General features: G+C 35.1%; 1 protein-coding gene across 1 annotated transcript in view; it reads left to right on the forward strand.

Moving 5' to 3' along the window:
- The window catches only part of SYCP1 (synaptonemal complex protein 1), a 28,538-nt gene extending 17,079 nt beyond the window's left edge, over positions 1-11,459 (forward strand). Inside the window, exons 19-31 of the mRNA XM_064497963.1 lie at positions 91-169; positions 847-909; positions 1,342-1,404; positions 2,229-2,291; positions 3,879-3,995; positions 4,632-4,742; positions 5,564-5,656; positions 6,475-6,549; positions 6,729-6,788; positions 6,925-7,104; positions 8,033-8,176; positions 8,531-8,617; positions 8,703-11,459. Coding sequence (XP_064354033.1) covers positions 91-169; positions 847-909; positions 1,342-1,404; positions 2,229-2,291; positions 3,879-3,995; positions 4,632-4,742; positions 5,564-5,656; positions 6,475-6,549; positions 6,729-6,788; positions 6,925-7,104; positions 8,033-8,176; positions 8,531-8,617; positions 8,703-8,846 — 1,279 coding nt within the window. The 3' untranslated portion in view covers positions 8,847-11,459. The remainder of the gene's footprint in view (positions 1-90; positions 170-846; positions 910-1,341; positions 1,405-2,228; positions 2,292-3,878; positions 3,996-4,631; positions 4,743-5,563; positions 5,657-6,474; positions 6,550-6,728; positions 6,789-6,924; positions 7,105-8,032; positions 8,177-8,530; positions 8,618-8,702) is intronic.
- The last annotated feature ends 8,257 nt before the right edge of the window (positions 11,460-19,716 follow it).

The raw sequence follows: 19,716 nt of genomic DNA on the forward strand, positions 1-19,716 counted from the left end.
GCAGCTTTTTTTAGAACTTTTTTTTTAGCAGTAGTGAAAGTAGTCTAAAGTTTTTAAATATTTACTAATACTTGCTAATTTGGCATTTAGAAATGAACTGGAGTCTTTGAAGGAGAAGATGGCAAAGGGTGAAGAGATTAAAAGTAAACTGCATGAAAGTGAAGAAAATGTATGATACATAATGTGCTTTATCATATAAAACTATAATGTTGCCTATAGGGCACAATATAAATGTAAAACTTCTATTTTTTCCTGCAGATCCCTACCTAGAGATGCAGTCTTTTGGAGAGATTTTTCTCATTTAATGATGTTACCAATTAAATCAACATAAGTAGACATGCTGAGCCCTTCCATTTTAAAAGACAGGGACTTCCACTAGGATATTTACTCTTTACATGGAGGCTTATGAGTGCAGATTTGTTATATTTCAGGAAAACAAAGAAACCCTCTTTTTTTTTTTTTTTTTCCTTCCCTGTTCCCTACCCTTTAGTGATGGATGGGATAGGGATTTGCTTTCAATATGTAGTATGAGTTACAGTAGAACTATATTCAAGTGTTTTTATTTTCTTACTGTATTTTCACACGGATTTTTAACATCACATTGGATTTCAACATTTTACTGTAAAATTAAATTTGAAGATAATCAGGGCATGGAATGGTTGCTTAGTTACCTTTTACAAATAAATATAGAACAGATAAGAAATTTAATTCTCATTTTTGAGGGAACTGTGCTTTGAAATTGTAATATGGTAATTAGTAGCAGTTTTACCATTTTGCTTTTTTCTTTAAGAGTACCAAAATTCTGATAATATTTTGACTAGATTTAAAAAACAATTATAATTTCAGACTAGAAGTATTGAAAATGAAATGTCAAGAAAGGAAAAGCAGTTAAAGATTTTAGAAAATAAGGTATAAACATTTCTTTATTTGTGCATAGTAGAGAACTTCAGTATTTCAAATAAGATTGTTTTTTAATTGGGGAATTATTATTACTATTATTTTGGCCAAGCTCTAAAACTGCTGACAAACTGTTTCATTACTATTAGTCTTGATGATGTGATGTTGGGCTAGCAAAATTCTCACAGTATTTCATGGTTAAAACTAATAACTGTAAAATCTTAGCATGTTTTTCAGTCCCACTGGAATTTCAAAACTTGTGCAAATTTACAACTTAATGGAATTTCAAAACTTTAAGTTCAGTTTTAAGTTTACAAACTTAATTAATTTGTAAATTAATCTAACCTGTGCAATGTGTATGTTTAAGCACTTTGACAAAAATGTTTAATACATTGAATCATTTTTTAGCAGTTTGTTAATTAATGTTTGAAATACCTCTTTTAGTTGAATAATTTAAAGAAACAGGTGGAAAATAAAACCAAATACATTGAAGAGATGCAACAGGAGGTAGGCACAGTTTTAAAAAGTCACAAATCCATAAAATGTACAGGTATTTTGTGGTTACTGTTACTATTCAGCAATTGTAGTCTGATGTGATGAATTTAGATATAGCTATGTAATTTATAGCATTTTTCTTTTTGTAATCTTACCTCTGAGCAAATTAAAGAATAGCCTTTGGAATTATTTGATTTGTAAAATTATCCCTTCTTTTATAAAGTGCAAATATAGCAATATTATCTCTGATGAACTTCTGTTATTTTCATTTAGTACATGGTATCATCAATATATTTGAAATAATGACCTGTCTCGGTTACCAGTAGTAGAAAAGAGCTGTACATTAGGACAAATTGTAAATAACTAATGTAGAAATATGTTTGGATTCTTCATGATGACATCTGCATATTTCCGATCAGCAGCATTTGCCCCACTGTAGAAAAAAAATCCCTGAGCCATCTGCTTAGAATCAGTATATCATTACATCAGTTCTTCCTTTATAGTACAGCACAGGAGTAAATTTATGTTCTATATAAGCTACATAGTAGAAGAGCGAGAGGTACTATGCATCTTGGGTTTTTCTTCCTTTTCTCCCCTTATGAAAGGGGAGCCTTTCATAAGGTCACGAAGCATAAAGGACAGTATTATTAAAGTAGCCGAGCACTCTTTTACTTGGAGAATTGATCTGGAACCTGAACTGCACAATTAAACAACAAAAAGTTATTTGCTTGCTGAAAACTGGAATGTTGTGGATTCCACCCAACTTTATGCAGTTAAATCATTACATAATTCTGTTAACTGATTAAAGGTTAGTGGTTTTTATTTTATTTTAATAGAATAAGGTGCTGAAAAAGAAAATTACTGCAGAAAGCAAGAAAACAAGCCTTTATGAAGGGAAGGTAGGTTTAAATCACTTCATGTAGATGATAAGGGTAAAATGCAAAGACTGAATGTATTTCTTAAGTCTCAGTAATTAATGCACATACTTAAATTTTTATGGAGCTGAGACACAGCATTCAACATTTGACAAGAATGTGCTCATAACTTCTGGAAGATGCTTAAAGATGCTTACATTTTAATCATTGGAAATTGGCCCATCAGATGTTTACAAGAGATGGACATCACATCTCAAGGAATTCTGTTCCTCATAAGTACCTTTCTTTTTTAGTTGGTAGTATATTGAACGCTAATCACTAATGCCTCCCTACTGGTAAAAAAGGGCAACTTTAAAAAAAAACCCCATACATTATTCATTTTGGGTACCACACTTCAAGAAAGATGTGGACTTTTTTGAGTGCATTCAAATGACACGCTTAAAGAAAAAATTGTAATCAAAGTACATTCTTGGTAGGAAAACATAAAAGATTTTAAATCTTAAATAGATTGACAAGAGAGGAAATAAAATCTCCATCTGTACATTTTTTTTTAAGAATATACAGGACTTAGGGTGACTTTGGTCAGGAACAGAGAGTGGGTAAGAGATCTCTTGAGCTCTTTTCTGGATGTATTTGCTGAACTTTCTACACAGGTCTATGTGTGGTAACATTTCCCATGCAAAAATATTAGAAGGTGCTGACATCAAAGGTTTTAATCTGGCTCATCACAAAAATACAGCTCAGGAGCAACATGTAAATCCCAAGTAGGATTTACTCCTGTAAAGCTCTCTGGAGATTCCAAACCTGTTTTCATGTTTAATTCCCTCAGTTTCCTAGTAAAAGTAAAAACAACCAAGAATGGACTTGCTTAGTTGGTTGAAATTGTATTGAACGAGTGGAATGAAGCAAACAATGCAAATGAGATATTTCTGTTTAGTAGTCTGATGGAGGTATGGTTAAAATACAGTACAGAGTGCCCAGATGTTAGGCAGTGCGTGTATTCCCCAGGCTCTTCCTATTTATTTCATATCAAATTCTTGTTAATATTAGCAGCTGAAATGAGTCCTTCTTTTTTAGAATTAAATAAAATTCTGAAAATAAACTATTTATAGATAAACTGTTTCTCCATTTCTTAATTTAAACAAAACTTTTAATTATAAACATATTACAGCCATATTGCTGCTAAAGCTTGGGGGACTATCCGTTATGCTTCATTTTCTGACCTTGCATTCCATAACAGTCCTATTAAAGGGCCTTTCGTACAAAAGGTAAAATACTATCAGATTGCTAATAGATGATTCCTTTATATTGGAATGATTCTTTTGTGCTTAACTAGCCCTTGGGCTTCTTTATTGACTTGGATGCGCAGAACTAGTATGGGCAGTCTTTCCTATTGTGCTGTCATGTAGTTGCCATGAGTGTTTTCTAACTCACTTCAGGCAAAAATTCAGCTCCTCATGAGAAAACCTGAATTTTAGATAGGAAACAGTGCAGTCTCATAACTGAAAAGTACAGTGTGATTCTGCTCTAAAGTAAGATTTAAAAATTTTTTTAAAAAAAGAGGCATTTATTCCTGAACAACTAACAGCAATAATTCCGCATTCTCAAAAGGTGAATAAATTACAGTTAGAGATAGAAAATGTGAACAAGCAACATAAGGAAACAGTTGACATCTATCAAAAAGAAATTGAAGCAAAAAAACTAACTGAAGATAAACTTCTTGAAGAGGTGAGAGCTGTTAAATTTTACTGCAACTTTTTAATTAGTTTTTGATGTAGGATAACTTACGAAATGCTTGATATATTTTATGAAGCTATATAGGCCAGACTCCTTGCACGTATGTAGTAGTCTATAGACAGGAATGGAACTTGCTGTGTGTGCCTGTGAGCAAAGCTTTACAACACTGCCTTCTTAAGTTGAAATATTTATGTATGTCTTTAAAGATAAGAACCTGACTAAAAAATCTTTTTGTCAGGATATTGTCCACAGAAATTCTATTCTTGGTGCAAATAAGATTATAACTTTCCTAATATTCATATTTTGATTCCTACAATTTTTGATGATAATGTCAAAAAATGTTAGGGCAGAGTGCTTAAATTGCCACTCAGTTACTCCTTACTGCTCATGGTTCAACCTTGCACTTGTCTGCCGCAAAGGAATGGATGTACTCAATCTAGGTTTTACTTGCCCATCTTAACAAAGTGTGTGAAAGATGGAGGGTTTGAAAAGGATCTTTAAAGCAAATGAAGACTACATAAGAAGACTGTACATTGCACCCACCGGGGAGGGAAGAAATGAAACTAAGATTTTGTTAGCATGTTGTTCTTAATTGTTCATGAATTAGAAGAAGCTTATTACTAACAGGTAGAAAAGATGAGGTTACTGGTTGATGAAACAACAGTAATACAGAAAGAAACCGATATACGATGTCAACACAAGATTGCTGAAATGGTAGCACTTATGGAAAAGCACAAGGTAGGAGATTTTACCAATTTCTGTGATGTGTCGTGTGTGATACTATGTTAAATAAAAACTTTTCAAAACCAGAGTATTACAGATTAGAAAATGAAACTTCATAATAAAGACCTGAGTCTCAGAAAATGAGTTTGAACATGCGCTTGACTTTTCAAACAACTAAAAATAAATTCATCTTCAGATTTTGAAAAGTCTGCTGGCAGATAAATTCTATTTATCTAAATTTTTAGGAATCGTAGAATGATGTGAACTAGTCGCATCATAGGTCCCCTTTTGCTTTAAGTAAGATGTGATGGTGGCAGTGGTCTTCTGAAGCTGTCCTGGAGGCTGCATTTTTCAACATGTTATGTTTGGGCTGAATAAAGGTATACATATGTTTGTGCTTGGCAGGATTTGTTAATATTCAGGCTTCCTTTGATACTATGCTCATGCAATATTCTTCAGTGTCAGTTTGGGCCTGTTTTTATGAGGACTTTACTTCTTAGTGACTTTAGACAGTTTAACATAACGTATTTTAATTGACTCATTTTATTGCTCTGTTTTGCAGTAGATTTAGCAGATACCATTAGGAAAAATAATATGGCTAATTTTTTTTTTATTATTTTTGTGCTTGAACACTTATTGCTGCATGGACACAAAATAACCCCACAAAATAACACTACCTGTACATTTTCTGTTGTGCACTATCTGCGCAGGTCTAAATGTTTGTTCATAGTGCTTTCGGAAGCTCCAAAGTAGTTTTACTGAAAAAAACAGATGATGTTTTAAGATGAGATATATTTATAATTATATAGTCAAATAACTTTTTTTTTTTAACACAGCACCAATATGATAAAATGGTTGAAGAAAAAGATACAGAATTAAAACTTCTTAAGATAAAAGAGCATGAGCAGTCATCAGAAAAAAGATCCTTGGTAAGATATACACTTCAGCAATAAGTAATTTAATGGAGGGCCTGCTGTCCTGCTCTATTCTGACAGAGTAATATAATATAAATACTGTATTAGAGTTCTTCCTGTTTAATGCTTATTTTTGTTGCTTTTTTGTTTGTTTTGTTAAGCGTTTACTCTAGCGGGACTGAATAGTAGTGAAGATCAACCGACCAACTTCAATGTACTGTTTTCACTTACTGACCTTAATATGTGTGTTAAAATATCAGATGTTTCTAAAAATAAATAGAAGATGCTGTGCTTTTCTGTCTACCTTTCCTGATAGTGCATGTGTTCTAACCATATCACTTGGTTAAGTAACTTTTGTATTAGTTTTCTTTCTTTCCCCCTTCTCACAAGTATTAAAGGTTCTTTCGTTGAACAGTTCTGGTCAAGTAACTGTTTCTTAGTAGTATTTGAGCTCTTCTTAAACAAACAAAACCTCCAAGCCTAGAGTTGCATTCTCTTTTTTGCATTTTTGCTTTCTGGGAAGCTTAGCTTTGAGAAAAGTTCTAAGAGCCAACATCCCCTCAAGACTGTCTAAAATTGTAGTTCTACAATGTCTACCTAAAAGTCGGTATCCTTCTGACATTTCTCTTCACAGAAGTGGAATTATTCTGAAAATGAATTGTAGGTACCTCTAAGCATTAAGTCCTAACTTTATGGATGTTGGCTGTATTGAACAGATGGACTTTTCTTTATGTTAATAATGAACATTCTTATGAATTAGTGCTTTATTAGGTCTGCTTTCTTTTTTTCCAGGTTGAGAATAGTTAACCTTTCCATTATCTAATTGTTTTTAGGAAAGTGAGTTATCGTGTTTGAAAAGTGAACTGTCATCCCTTAAGGAACACCTTAAAGCAGAAATTGAAGAAAAGGTATTTTTTTTGTTAATGTAGCACTGTGTGTGACATGCTTGGCTGGGTCTTTTGAACTATAATAATGACAACTGTAAAATGCATCTTTGGTGTACAGTGTTCTGTAATTATGCTGAGCATATGTTCTACAGCTAAATTAAAGTAAAATAATTATTACCTATGACATAACTCTTTTTTAGGAGAATCTTGCAAAAGAACCCCCCAAAAACACACTTCCTGAAAAAGAAAAGAAACACAAGGTAGTTTTATTATTAATCAATGATAGAATTTGATGACATTTGTATGTATGCAATCTGATTGAAGTTTCATGTTAAATAATATTCATTGGACAAAAGACATGAATTTGCTCTTAATTTAAGCCTTTTCTAATTTTAGAAAATACAGACTCACTTTTCTGAGACTCCTAAACTTCATTTAGATCTGGACTCTGCATCTATCAATTCAAAAAAAAAATTATCTCCAAATTATATTCCTACAAAAGTCAACATAATGGAAAATAAAGAAATGACTCCTTCAGCATCTGCAAAAAGTACTTTGTGCAGTCCATCATTAAAGGTTTGTAACTTATAGTATGGTAATGAATTGTTCTTGTTTTATTTTTTTGACTGTATTTTTTAGTTCTCTAGAGACACTTTATTTTTCTTTGTGATAAACAGGGATTTAAAAGATGGATAGCCACAAGAAAATATGCATTCCTCAGTGATACTAGAAAACAGTTTGTGAAGGGGCTCCAACAGTGTTCCATTTTGCTTGCTCATTTATTTCATTTGTCTTCCCTGATCGGTCACTTGTTTTATAGGGACTGTGAATTTAATAACGTCTCTAGTGTTTTTTACTTAATCTTAAAAGAAAGTTTTGTAAAAGGCACATTTTTCCCTTGTGAAACACAAAATAACTTGTGTAGCTGTAAAAATTATCAACGTATTCCTGACTGCTTTGTCATAACCATAAAGCCTCATGTTTCTACCTTGTCAGAAGCTCAGATGCAATGTTTATATCGGAACAAAAGAATAACAGTCATTTTTGTGTTATTCTTTCTAAAAATGTAATGTTGCAAACAAACTGATAAGTTTAACTTCTAGCAAAAAAAAGAAAAAATCTTGATAACGCTGTCAGTGGCTTACTGAAAGCTTCTTCCTGCAGTTTTGGTTATGTTCTGTTTGTAGTGACTACAGTTCAGAATAAGAACTGAATACATGCACGAGATAAAAGGGGATGGATATAGTGTGCCGTAAAACTCAGTTCTTCTGGGACTTCCTGTTCTTTCTTGTTTGGCAATAGAAAAATGATATATTGTATTTTTTGCTTTTGTGTGGATCTTTGCTTCATGCTTTGAAGGGGAAGGTGATAGTTCTACATCATCTCTTTAGTGTCCGCCTGGACACTCAGTCTGTAAACTGGGTTATAGGTTTAGTTTTACATTCTAGAAGTACCACTGAAAATGAAATTTTTAAATAACATCTTTTATTTTTTTTCCCCCTAGACATATGTTGTAAAGACTCCCCCAATATGTAAGCTACAAAGTGAAAGCACAAATCTGCTTTCAGAAGGGTGTATGAGGAAAAAGCAAAAAGTGCTTCTACAGCTGGATACTCAGTCAGATAGCTCTGAACACAGTGACCTCCTGGTAAAAATCTGAAACAAATAGTGTGCTTAATGACTTGTTATGTACACTGCTATATCTAAGAATATATATAAAGTTGTGGGCTTCTGTATACAAGACAAAATGTATGTGTATCTTTTTATTTCATTGGCTCTTTCTGGAATAACACTAGTGTACTAAATTAGTAACTGTATCACAAATAATGTACTACTCTGTAAAAATATAAATTCCTTTTTATAATGAATTTTTACATTGTTTTTGTTGAACTGTTGAGGCTTCATAATAATATTTTAACTTTTTTCATACTCTAGTATTTTTAAGGGAAAAGAAAAGAGATTTCCGAATATTGTGATTAACCTTTCTTTTTTTTAATTTAAGAGCATAGTCTCAGAAGAAGAAATCTTTAAAAAATTATACAAAGATTATCCTCAAGCTTCACAGTTATGTGCTATGACACCAAAAAAGGTATCTTAGCTTTTCTTCAGATCAAAGTGAACAGTTAATCAAATTTAGTATAGAAATTAATGGATGATTATATTTGTCTTCTTAGAAACCAACAACATCAAACCTAAAAACTCCAGGCTCTGCACTGAAAATTACAAGTATGAGAAAAATGCGAGAGGCTGGATGGACTGCAGTTTCTAAAATGGACAGGAAAAGAAAAATGAAAGAAGCTGAAAAACTCTTTGCTTGAAATTAACATTATTTGATCAGTATAACACAGAATTATTATTCTTTCAGAGTTGGTACACTGTTGCATTTTTCTGTCTTATCCAGTATGTGTTCAGTATTCATATTAATTTCATTATTCAGTATCAAATTAATCTCATTAATTTCCTTCATATGAATAATCTTGGTAGATACATAACTACAGCAACCTGCAGAGCATTTTCTGCGTTTCATTCCATATGCTATAAGAAGCCTAGAGACAAAAGTTAGCTCACTTTTTAACTTTGAAATAACTACAAAGAAAACTTCTTTAAAAGGAAAGATATTTTGTCTGGCATCTTCAAAACACTGGTTTTGAGGAAATTCAGTTTGTTCTTTTAAATTTACTCTCTTTTTTTAATAATAATTCACAAAACGATATTATTTAATGCTGAAGCTTTTAAAAGGAACTTTTATTTCAAGTTGTCTTGCTTTTGGTTCATTTTACGTGTTCTTATCTTTTTAGACTGCTTTGTTTTCAGTAGCCACAACTTCAGTATGTTAAAATAGTTCTGAAATGTTTAAAATTGTATTTTCAATAAAAAATTACTTAGGTTTAAAAACAGTTCAGCTTCGTAAGGAATAAGATATGCATACTTATATTTTCAGATTGTAAGCACAATTTTGAGATTTCATTAAATGGCTTATCCAAAATGTGAAGTGTGGGACTAAATGTTGTTTCTTTATGTATTAGAATACAGATCTAAATAGCCAGACATCCTTCCTAAGGACTAACAGTTTCTGCCATATAAGCATAAAAATAACTTAGAGCAAAATAGATTCCGGTGTTAATCCTTGCTTAATCTTGGTTTCACAACAACAACAAAAACTTAATTCAGTCCCTAAAGATAACAAGAAGACTACAGGTACATCTATCTAAAAATATTAAGAAAATTCAAAATCCTGGCTTCATCTGAATTGGTTAGCAAAACTTACATGTTTCATTGTTTCGGATTAGCAACTCTATGCATAGTTTAATACTTTGGGCTCCTTACACCTTATCTGTTGAGCAGCGATATTAATGTTTTTCTTGTTGTATGTAACTGATAAATATTTTCCAAAGGTCTTAAAGAATGTACTGTCTTTTTCTCCATGTTTTTTAAATGGAATGTGTTGTGCAAGTGATCTTTCTGAGAAGTTAGAATGACTTTTCTTACTGGAGAGGTGTTTGATACATATGTGGAATATTAAGTTTTTATAATACATCTGCTTAAATATTATAAATCAGACCAAAGGAAAGAACAAAGGAGCTGCTTATAACACACAAGTTCCAGATGTCTGCTTTTTCCAAGAAGGATTATTTTACCATGAGTACTGTAAAATAATCCCTGTAAACCTCTCCCAGGTATCTTAATTATCGTTTTTAAAAACGTGCACAGAATGTTGTTCAGAATCCCTTATTCTTCGTTTTAGTTTGGGATGTTACTTACTAATTTCTCTTTGGTTACTTTGCAGCAAAAGGGAATGCAGACCTGTGAAACACAACATATGTGTGCAGTATGTCATTTATTTTTAATAGGGATTGATGTTTTATACCAGACCTAAACACCTGCCTATGATCGTTATTTCATTTCAAGATAACCTATTCCTAATTTTGAGTGTTGCTGTTGTTGAGTGTTGACATCTTCAACAGGTATGCACACTTAGCTCCTAAGCTAGTGACTGAGTAATCAAAAATAAAATTTGTTTCTGAGTATAATAAAACTTCTACTACTTTGTCTTCTCACCTGTGGTTTACATATAAATTGATAAACTATAATTTTGCAGTATTGAAGTTAAGATTCAAAATCCACATCAAGTCTAGCCTACACATTGATAATCTTGCTAATTCCATAATATGAGATATTTTTGCAGGAAGTCATTTAAATATTGTTTAAACCATTGCTAACTGAGACTTTACATGAAAAACAAATGTTTTCATGTATATTAACCAAGCATGATTTCCAGCATAGCAGTATATGTTCAGTATCTGACATTATATTAGAAGAAATGGCAAGAAACTTAAGCAGGGATAATTAGAAATGCTACTTAAGCATTAAAACTACCATAAGAAATTTCTGCATGTCATAGTTATTGTGAGTCATGTGGTAATGTCTTGAAGGTGGAGAAGAGTCCTTTTTCATCTGAACAGGTAAATATTCAAGTCTGTACTGCCCACATCTAGACTCAAATGGTAAATAATCAGTTTGAACTTCATTATGTTCTGGTGCTGTCATGTCAGGGTTGTAAATCTGTGGTGCATCATACAGTCCTCCTGATATCACCAGTGTGTCATCTGGTGTATTGCATAAATCATCTGCAAAATTACAAATATACCGTTATTACTATTATAAGAAAAAATACAGGAAACTTAATCATCTGGAAATGATGTAAAATCATATTTGCCTCATAGTATGCATGTTTCTGTGAGTGGTCTATATAGACTAAATAAAAATGAAAATAAAAACAACTATTTTAGGAGCTATTGTTTTTCCGAACCCACTCTGTGTCTTTGTGTGCATAGTCTCATTTATAAGGGAGACATTATCTGTGTCCTGAACAATGTATATTGCCACGAGGTAGCAAGTTAAAAGAACTGGACAGTGCGTAAGTTGTATTCCATCCATTATAATGTCTTACTTTTCCTGTCTAGCAGCAGGTTTTTCTGTGTTTAATCCACTCTCTCCTCTTTGTCTGAATTGCCTTGGGCACAAATAATAGTTTCCTTTGAATGCACTTACTGGATAACTTGAGTAGTCCGTGGTCTCTACATTGTGAAATGTACGGTATTAAAAAAGAGCTGATTCAATTTAAATACATCTCTTGGCCATGTGTTTAATGACGGATCTCAAACTTCTGGTGCAAATATATGTTTTTTTAATTGAAAATTAATTTTTCTATATGGTATGTAATAACTTTTAGTATACCCGTTTGTTACAACTGCCTAAAACAAAAGTGGAAGAGGGAAAACCCTAAAAAATTTAGGAAAATTTAATTTTAAGTCTAAGAAAGACAAGTAATGAACACTTGCCTATTCTAGCATTCATCTTAGATCTCACTTAAAATACTTTAATGTCAAATCAGTATAGTTTGTCCCTCATGGCTTTATTAAGCATAGGAAATTTCAAAATGATTACCTTGTTGTTATTTCATTAATACAGAGTATTTGGGAGTTTACTCAAATGTTGATCTTTTTTTTTTGTGAATATTCCAAATACTGTTATTACCCAGTCCTGTTTAATGTTTGTACTGGGTAATACTGAGAGATACAGCAACAGAGGCTCCTACCTTGTGTTGACACTATATAAAGAAAGGCCAGCCCCTAGCAAGTGGTCCAAAGAACATACTTCTTCAGTCCGTTTTGTTTGTTGTTAAATGCACTGCATATTGCAGAAGCAGTGTTTTTAATTAGGTATTGTGCCATGAAATAGTTAACTAGAATTGTTACAAAACTTGATACAGCATTACAGGTATTTTAAATCAGACCAAGAGGTTATTCTGACAAGTAAAGAAATCACACATTTTATATCTTACTTAAGAAAAAAGAATGTAAACGGTGCCAGAACTTAAAACTACACTAAGGGCTTGCCATATCCAAGCACTTCTGGGTACACTGTAGCTGTGACTCTGCACTACTGAACTAGTTACTTCCAAATGGTATTAAAAAATCTCTTTTGTTTAGAAACTGCAAGAGCAGAGAGTGCAAGATACAAAGAAGAAAGTAAGAACAGATCTCAAGAAAATGACACTTCTAGAACTCACCTAAGCTGACAAATGCAGTAGTATGTGGACTTGCAGGTAGTACAAAGTAACAGATCCAATGTCTTAGCATGCCCCTGTTTGTTTAGACTCTGGAATAGGCTCCCTGGAGGGCTGGGTGAAACACAGGAATGTCTCTATGGTAACTAGTGAAGTTGCACTGGAGTTAGAGATTAGTCAGGATAACCATGCTAGGGTTGAGCTCACCTGTTTGAATCTAGCTGTATAATATTACCGAAGGCGAGTGTTACATGTCAGTAGTTGCTGATCTTATTTTACAGTGGCTTTGAAAGTGTTTTTTTCAGAATGGGATGCTATACTGGAAGAATCCCTATAAACAGTTTTGCTCAAATGTGTGGAGGGAAGGTATTACAAGCTCCTTGGCTAAAAACATATATTAAAAAAAAAATCCTCAGCTATGTGCGGTAGTTATTATAAAAGACAACTATTCTTAAAATACAAATAATAATCCATTAAATTTCTAAGCCCAAAGGATTAACAAAATGCTACAGTATTTTAATTACCATAATAATAATAAAAAAGAAACACCCCACAGTATAAATAACAGTGTTACTGTCATCCTTAACTCCCGAGAGGCTTTTCTTTCCCTTGATACCGAACTATTTAATGTAGTTTGCCTTGCTTCTATCACGAGTATCTTGTGGGGGAGAGTTAATGAGGAAAAACAGTCTCCCTTTCTACTTTCTTTGAGCCATTTTAATTTTTGATTGGAACCTTGAAATGGCTTCCTCACTGGAAGGCGTTCACTTTTGCAGGCTTCACATTTTGTCATAGCTGTGGTGGACACTTTTTCAGGTGGGCACGTGAGTCTGTCTAAGAGAGGAATGCATTTTGGGTAAGAGCCCCATCTGACAGGACTTCACGCCCAAAGCGCAGAAGGAGAGAGAGAAGCATACCCCAAGGTTTGTACTGAGCAGATCATCAGCTTAAATGCTGATCCAAAAAGCCTCAATTGTACATACTTTGTGTCAAGCCTCCATACCAAATCTTCATTAGTGAAGATCGTGTCTGACTACCTATTGACTGCCTATGTTCATGGGAGATTGCCAGTCAAATCAGGACATACTGCAGTTCACTTAGAAACTGAAGTCTCTGACTTTTTAGCTAAATGGGTCTCCCTTTCCACAGCAGCTGTTCCTTTTTACCCTGACCACAGTAGATAATGGCATTTGTAGGAGGGTTAAGGAAAGGCGGAAAGATTGTGATATTATGTCCTCTGTGATGTATGTTTTGCTTTCTGAGGTTGCGGAATCATTTCTTTCTGAGCAGGCCTTAAGGATTAGATGCTTTCCAGGCATTTCTGTTAGATCTGAGGGTGTTGTCTTGTCTTCAGTGCTTGTTAGTGCCCTGAGATCCCTGTCCCTAGTCTTGGTACTGCTATCTAATGCTAGAGAGTTTCATGAGGCAGAGTCTGATTACCATGAGGAATTAAATTTGGTAGTGGGATAGCTCAGACAGCTCGAGTGCTGCAACGGATGGATATAGCCCCTTTAGGGAGGATGGGCTGGGAAGGTGAGGAGGGGAAGTTGCCCTTTATGTGGGAGAGCAGCTGGAACGCAATGGAGCTCTGCCTAGGGACAGATGATGAACCAGTTGAGAGCTTTGGATGACAAGGCTTCTTCTAGTGTTTACAGGCTCTGGTCCTGGATGTTGCTTATCTACACCTTAGTAAGGCTTTCAACACTGTCTCCCATGACATCCTTTGAGACAAGCTGATGAAGTGCTGGCTAGATATGCGGACAATGAGGTGGATTGAAAACTGGCTGAACTGCCAGGCTTATAGTGTTGTGATCAGCAGCACGAGGTCCAGCTAGAGGCCAGTCCCTAGTTGTTGTACCCCAAGGGTCGATAGTGAGTCCAGTTCTAATTGACATCTTCATTAATGACTTAGATTGCTGGGACAAGGTGCACCCTCAGCAGGTTTGCAGATGATACAGAATGGTGAGGAGTGATTGATGTGCCAGAGGGTTGTGCTGCCCTTCAGAGGGACCTTGACAGACTGGATACATGGGCAAAAGGACTCTCATGAAGTTCAACAAAGGGAAATGCAAAGTCCTGTGCCTGAATAGGAATAATCCCATGCACCAATACAGGCTGGAGGCCAACTGGCTGGAAAGCAGCTTTGCAGGAAAGGCCCTGGGGTCTTGGTGGGCAACAGGTTGAACATGAGGCAGAAATGTGCTGTTGTGGCAAGAAAGGCCAACAGCATCCTTGGCTGCATTAGGAAGAGTGCTGCCAGCAGGTTGAGGGAGTTGATCCTTCCCCTCTACTCAGCTCTAGAGAAACCAAGGGATGCTCTTATGTAAGCCATGAACAGAGAAGGAGAAAAGAATGTGCTTGTCCTACAAATACTGCTTAAGCAAAAAGGTCTTGAGGCCAAAAGCTGTATGTATTTGCAATGTAACTATGCACAGTGAATAACCTATTTTGAACAACACAAACGACCTACTTTTTCTCTAATCTTTCCTTTTGGTTCATGTTCTCTAGATTACCAGTCACTCCATCTTTTCTTCATTTGTACTCCATTTGTGGCCTAACCAATGCCAAAGGGAGTAGAAGGATTATCTTGTATGCTCTACAGACAATCTTTGTGTTTATACATTTGGGTATGATGTTTACATTTTTTATAACAACATGACTCACATTCATCTTATGATTCACTGTAATCTCTAGATCCTTTTCTGCAGAACTACTACTCACTTAGTTGCAGCCCTACATTTGTGCACATGATTATACATAGTTGTCACCCTCGGTAGGATATTGCGTGAATATAATCCTTCATTCTTTATGATACTGCAGGATACTTCTGGCTTGCATGTGTGTGTTTTTCTTTGTTTTATTTTGGTTTTATTCATAAATTTTATCCTTAGTATAGAGATTGTAAATCTTACAATAACAGGAACTGAAATATCTAGCACTTTCCAGAGAAATTTAATCAAATACAAAGTGATCTATCATATGAGCCACAATAACAAATAAGATTATGAAGTATTTTCAGACCATATATGGAGATTGTTGGCATATGATATGCAACAAGGAGAATTGCTCTTTAAATCTGTGCTTGATAAGGAAATGCTGCAGCTAATCCTAGGAAAGAAAGGAGAGCAGTCATCTGTGAATCTACAAATTTGAGACATGAGAGCTATGTTTCGATCAATTACAGAGAGACCTGAAAAAGACAGATTAGCTTTGAAAATTCAGCAGACATGATCTGTTTAAATGCAAAACCTGACAACAAAAACCTTGTTACTGTGGCAACATGTCAGGATCTTGTTTCCTTTCATTGCTGGAGTTCTGCAATTGGATGGAATTGGAAATAATTCCTCTACTAGAATCCTAATCTTGTAGGAATCTGATTGTTTTTGTCTGTTTCTATCAGCGTATCTTCCAATTCCAGCATTGTTTGCAAGCATGGAGAGGTTTTCATTTTAATATCCAGAATGCTATATGCAGTGGAAACAAGACTTTCTCACACTGCTCTGTAGGTTAACCTGCTCATAAGCTCTACAAAGTTTTCATTCTGTTATCCTACTAACAGAACAAGAGTGAGCAGGAATATCTTAGGCATCGATCAGGGAAAGAGAATTGTATCAGATTATTTTTTACATATTACTTCAGGCACGTACTGAATTTCTCTGACCCCTTACAGTTTCAGAGATTCCTGGGTAACGAACCAAAGAATTTTATGATTACTGTATTCTGTTTACAAATATCACTTAAAACACTTCTTGCAGAACATCAGCAATACTGCTTTTCACTTAATGAAAGTGTAAATAACTGATGTCAGTGAATGGATTGGTTTGGTTAACAGAAAGGTTAAAGATAAATAATTAACAGTGTAACTGGCTGTTCAGAACACAGATACAAAGCTGATGGCTGTAAAAACACATTAAAAATGTGTATTACTGAATAGCGTGCAGGTCAGCAGGAGGGTGACGGAAGAAATGGATCGATAAGCATCAGATATTTAACTATGGATTTTAGGAAGCTGTATGAATGGAGCCCTATGCATTAACAGGGAGCCACACCGGACTTTGCTGTCAGTCTTTGTCTTGCTGCTCCCAGCGTGTACAGGGATCTTGGTGCCATCAGGCATTTAGAGAGTAGTGAAAGAACTCTGCAGTCACATCCAGAAGGACAGCCAGGGAAAAGCTTTTCTACCAAAGCGATAGCTTGTGTAAATTACTGGAGAAATCTGAATGTGTATACCACTTAGTGAAGTTTAGTGCATTTCTGACGTGGGCAGGCTGAGCTGATGGCAGCAAAGAAGAGATAGTAGCAAAGAGGTTCTTTCTGGGTCCATGTTAGTGTGGAGCTAGCTTGAGTACTAGGAACAATATTCATATTAGTCTGCAGGTCCACTCAGGCTAATTTGTCACACTTCCAGATAAATGAATTTTCACACTTAATACTTGGTCAGATGTCTCTGTAATGCGCTGTAGTGCATTCAGAGGCTGGGTAAAAAGCCTGCAGCAGGAAACTGAGTTGCAATGAATAAATGCACTTCCGAAATTATATTCCCAGTATTCAGCATACACCACATTGGACTCTGCGTAATAGCTCTAATTCTCCATGACGGTAGAGCTCTGGACAGATGGAACTAAGGACAGTGCATCTATGTAGTTGCCTTAACAACCAAATTTGCAATCACCTCAAAGAATGAAATCAGGTTTGTGTGACATGACCTATTTTATGTAACACCATCTTGACTGGCATTAATTATGTTCTCATCCTTTAATTCTTTATTGCTCAAATCCTGTATCAACTTTCTGTTATTTTACCTGATTTATCAGGGATAGATGTCAGACTAGCTGGCTGAGACTTACGTGGGTCAACTTTCTCTTTAAATATTGGCATAATATTAGCACTCTTATTAATTTTTTGAAATTTCCTCAGTATTCCAAGACTCATTAAAATTAGCATTAGCAAGCAAAAGATCATTAGCTTTGGAGTGTTGACTTTAAAATATTTATTCCTTATATATTACCCATAAAAATATGTAATAAGTTGTATATGTCAATTAATCAGCTGCCACCTCTTCAAATGTAGGAATATTTATTGAAGACCGCACTTCCTCTGCATCAACAGCTTTGTCTTCATCTAGTAATGTCCCTTGACATTACTGTTGGCCTTTTTTGTGACAGAAATTTATCTCTCCCTAGTTTCTAGCTTCTCATACCAGTTTTCTACATTTTCCCACTTCTTCACCTCAGTTCAAAACAGTTCGTTTGTTTCCCTTTTTTCATGCTAGATATAGCTTTGCTGTTACATTCTCCTTTCCATCCTCACCATGATAGAGTTTCAGTTAGCCCAGGACACAAAGCTGTGTGCAACATTCTAGAACGACAGAAAAATGGGGCCTAATATTATCTAAGAATTAGCTGAACAGTAGTCAGGACTGACTGGATCACTCTTCAGCAGTTCAAAGTGGCCGTGTTTATCAGCTAAAACTCAACTTTATTGTATTTCTCATGGCCACATAAATCGGGAATACGTTTGTCCTGCATAAGACATAGATCAAAGTCCAAATGGCAGTTCAGTGACTAGGGAATTATCTGAGACAGTGGGTGTTAGCAGAGCTGCAATGAAGAAGCATAGTGAGAGGGCTGGCTGGATGCCGATGAAACAGCAGAGGACAGTGGCCTTATGCTGAACCAATATAAGACATGCATGCCGGCTCAACCTTTTCTCACTTTTGCTCTTCCCCAGGTGTTCATCCAAGCCCTCAACACAAGTGTTTTTCCCTGTCTCTGGACATTTTGGTTTCACTGATTATTTGTGCAATATTCTGCTTCTCATTGTGCTACAAAGAGTGGTTTCTTAAAGTTTTACCCCTATCAATTAGTGTTTCAGAGGGAGTTATTTGTCACTTCAATATTTGGATAGTAGGTTCAAGGCCAAATAATTTCTCTGCATGTTTTGTTTGAGGAAATAAGTCAGGCTGTTCCTAGGTCACACTGTAGAGCAATTGCTTTGATTTGAGATTTGTTATTTTATGTGTATACCACTGCATCTCTCAGTTGTCTGCCTCATAACAAGCAAACTGAGTGAGACAGACTTTATTAATTTTCCCAAAACAAGAAGGTAGAATTATTTATTTGTGATTCAGGATGACTGCATTTCCATGCTCGCCTCCCTGTAATGACACTACTGTTCTATGTAGTGATTAAACTCATCAATAGTACCTTTTTAAAAGCAGTGGTTAATTTAAAAGCCTAAGGAGCAAATGACTGTTAAAATAATTAGATTTCCGGATCCAGTTTCCAGGTTAGGATATTATGGACACATTTGTTCCTATCACATTTGCTTTGTGGTTCAGTATGAATTTTCAATAGATGACTTTGCGATAAGAAAGCAGCAATTCAGATGCAATTATATAAACAGTAAGATCAACCCGGAATTAGCCAGGAGAGTATAAAGCACAGACAGAGCTTGTGCTGGGTCACTGCCTCTCCCAGCTCAAGGCAGAATCAAGTTCCTGTAATAGGGAAGAATTCAGCTGACAAGAGGTTGGTCTTTCCAGGCTTGCATTGTTGCAGCTACAGGGTAAACTGGACTCTGTAATGGCTTTTGCTATGGGAAACTAGCAGCTGGAAGAGACTAGCGGGTGATGTCCAGGTGTTTGTAGACACTGTCATTTACAGTTTGTAGCTTAGAGGCTATAGAGCAGACCCTGGAATTGCGTTGGAGCTAATCAAAGCTTTGTTCTCAGGATGCCCCAGCTGGTCTGGGAAAGGAAGTCAGCACATCAGAGAGAAAAAGCGGGGATTCATTGTTTTGAACTCTTTGCTGATGTTCTTTATTGTTATTTGCTTGAATCTATTATTTAATTTTTGGCAGTGTTCCCATCTCTTCATGCCTCTAAGCCAGCTGGGAAGTAAAAAAATACAGTGATATATCTGATATGCACAGCTGTTTCTTTTTCTCTCTTGAATTATTTTATAAGATGCTTTCTGCAGAAAAGTATTTTTAAACCATTGAGATTTTTGAGCTTCTCTGGGTAATTCTGGAGCTCATGTTCTCTCACATATGTCACATTTTCAGATCCTTTCACAGGGAAGGATAGGAAAATCTCATGTTATTTTTCTGTGTCAGCA

The sequence above is a fragment of the Dromaius novaehollandiae genome, chromosome 27 (assembly GCF_036370855.1).
Source record: "Dromaius novaehollandiae isolate bDroNov1 chromosome 27, bDroNov1.hap1, whole genome shotgun sequence".
Lineage (NCBI taxonomy): Eukaryota > Metazoa > Chordata > Aves > Casuariiformes > Dromaiidae > Dromaius > Dromaius novaehollandiae.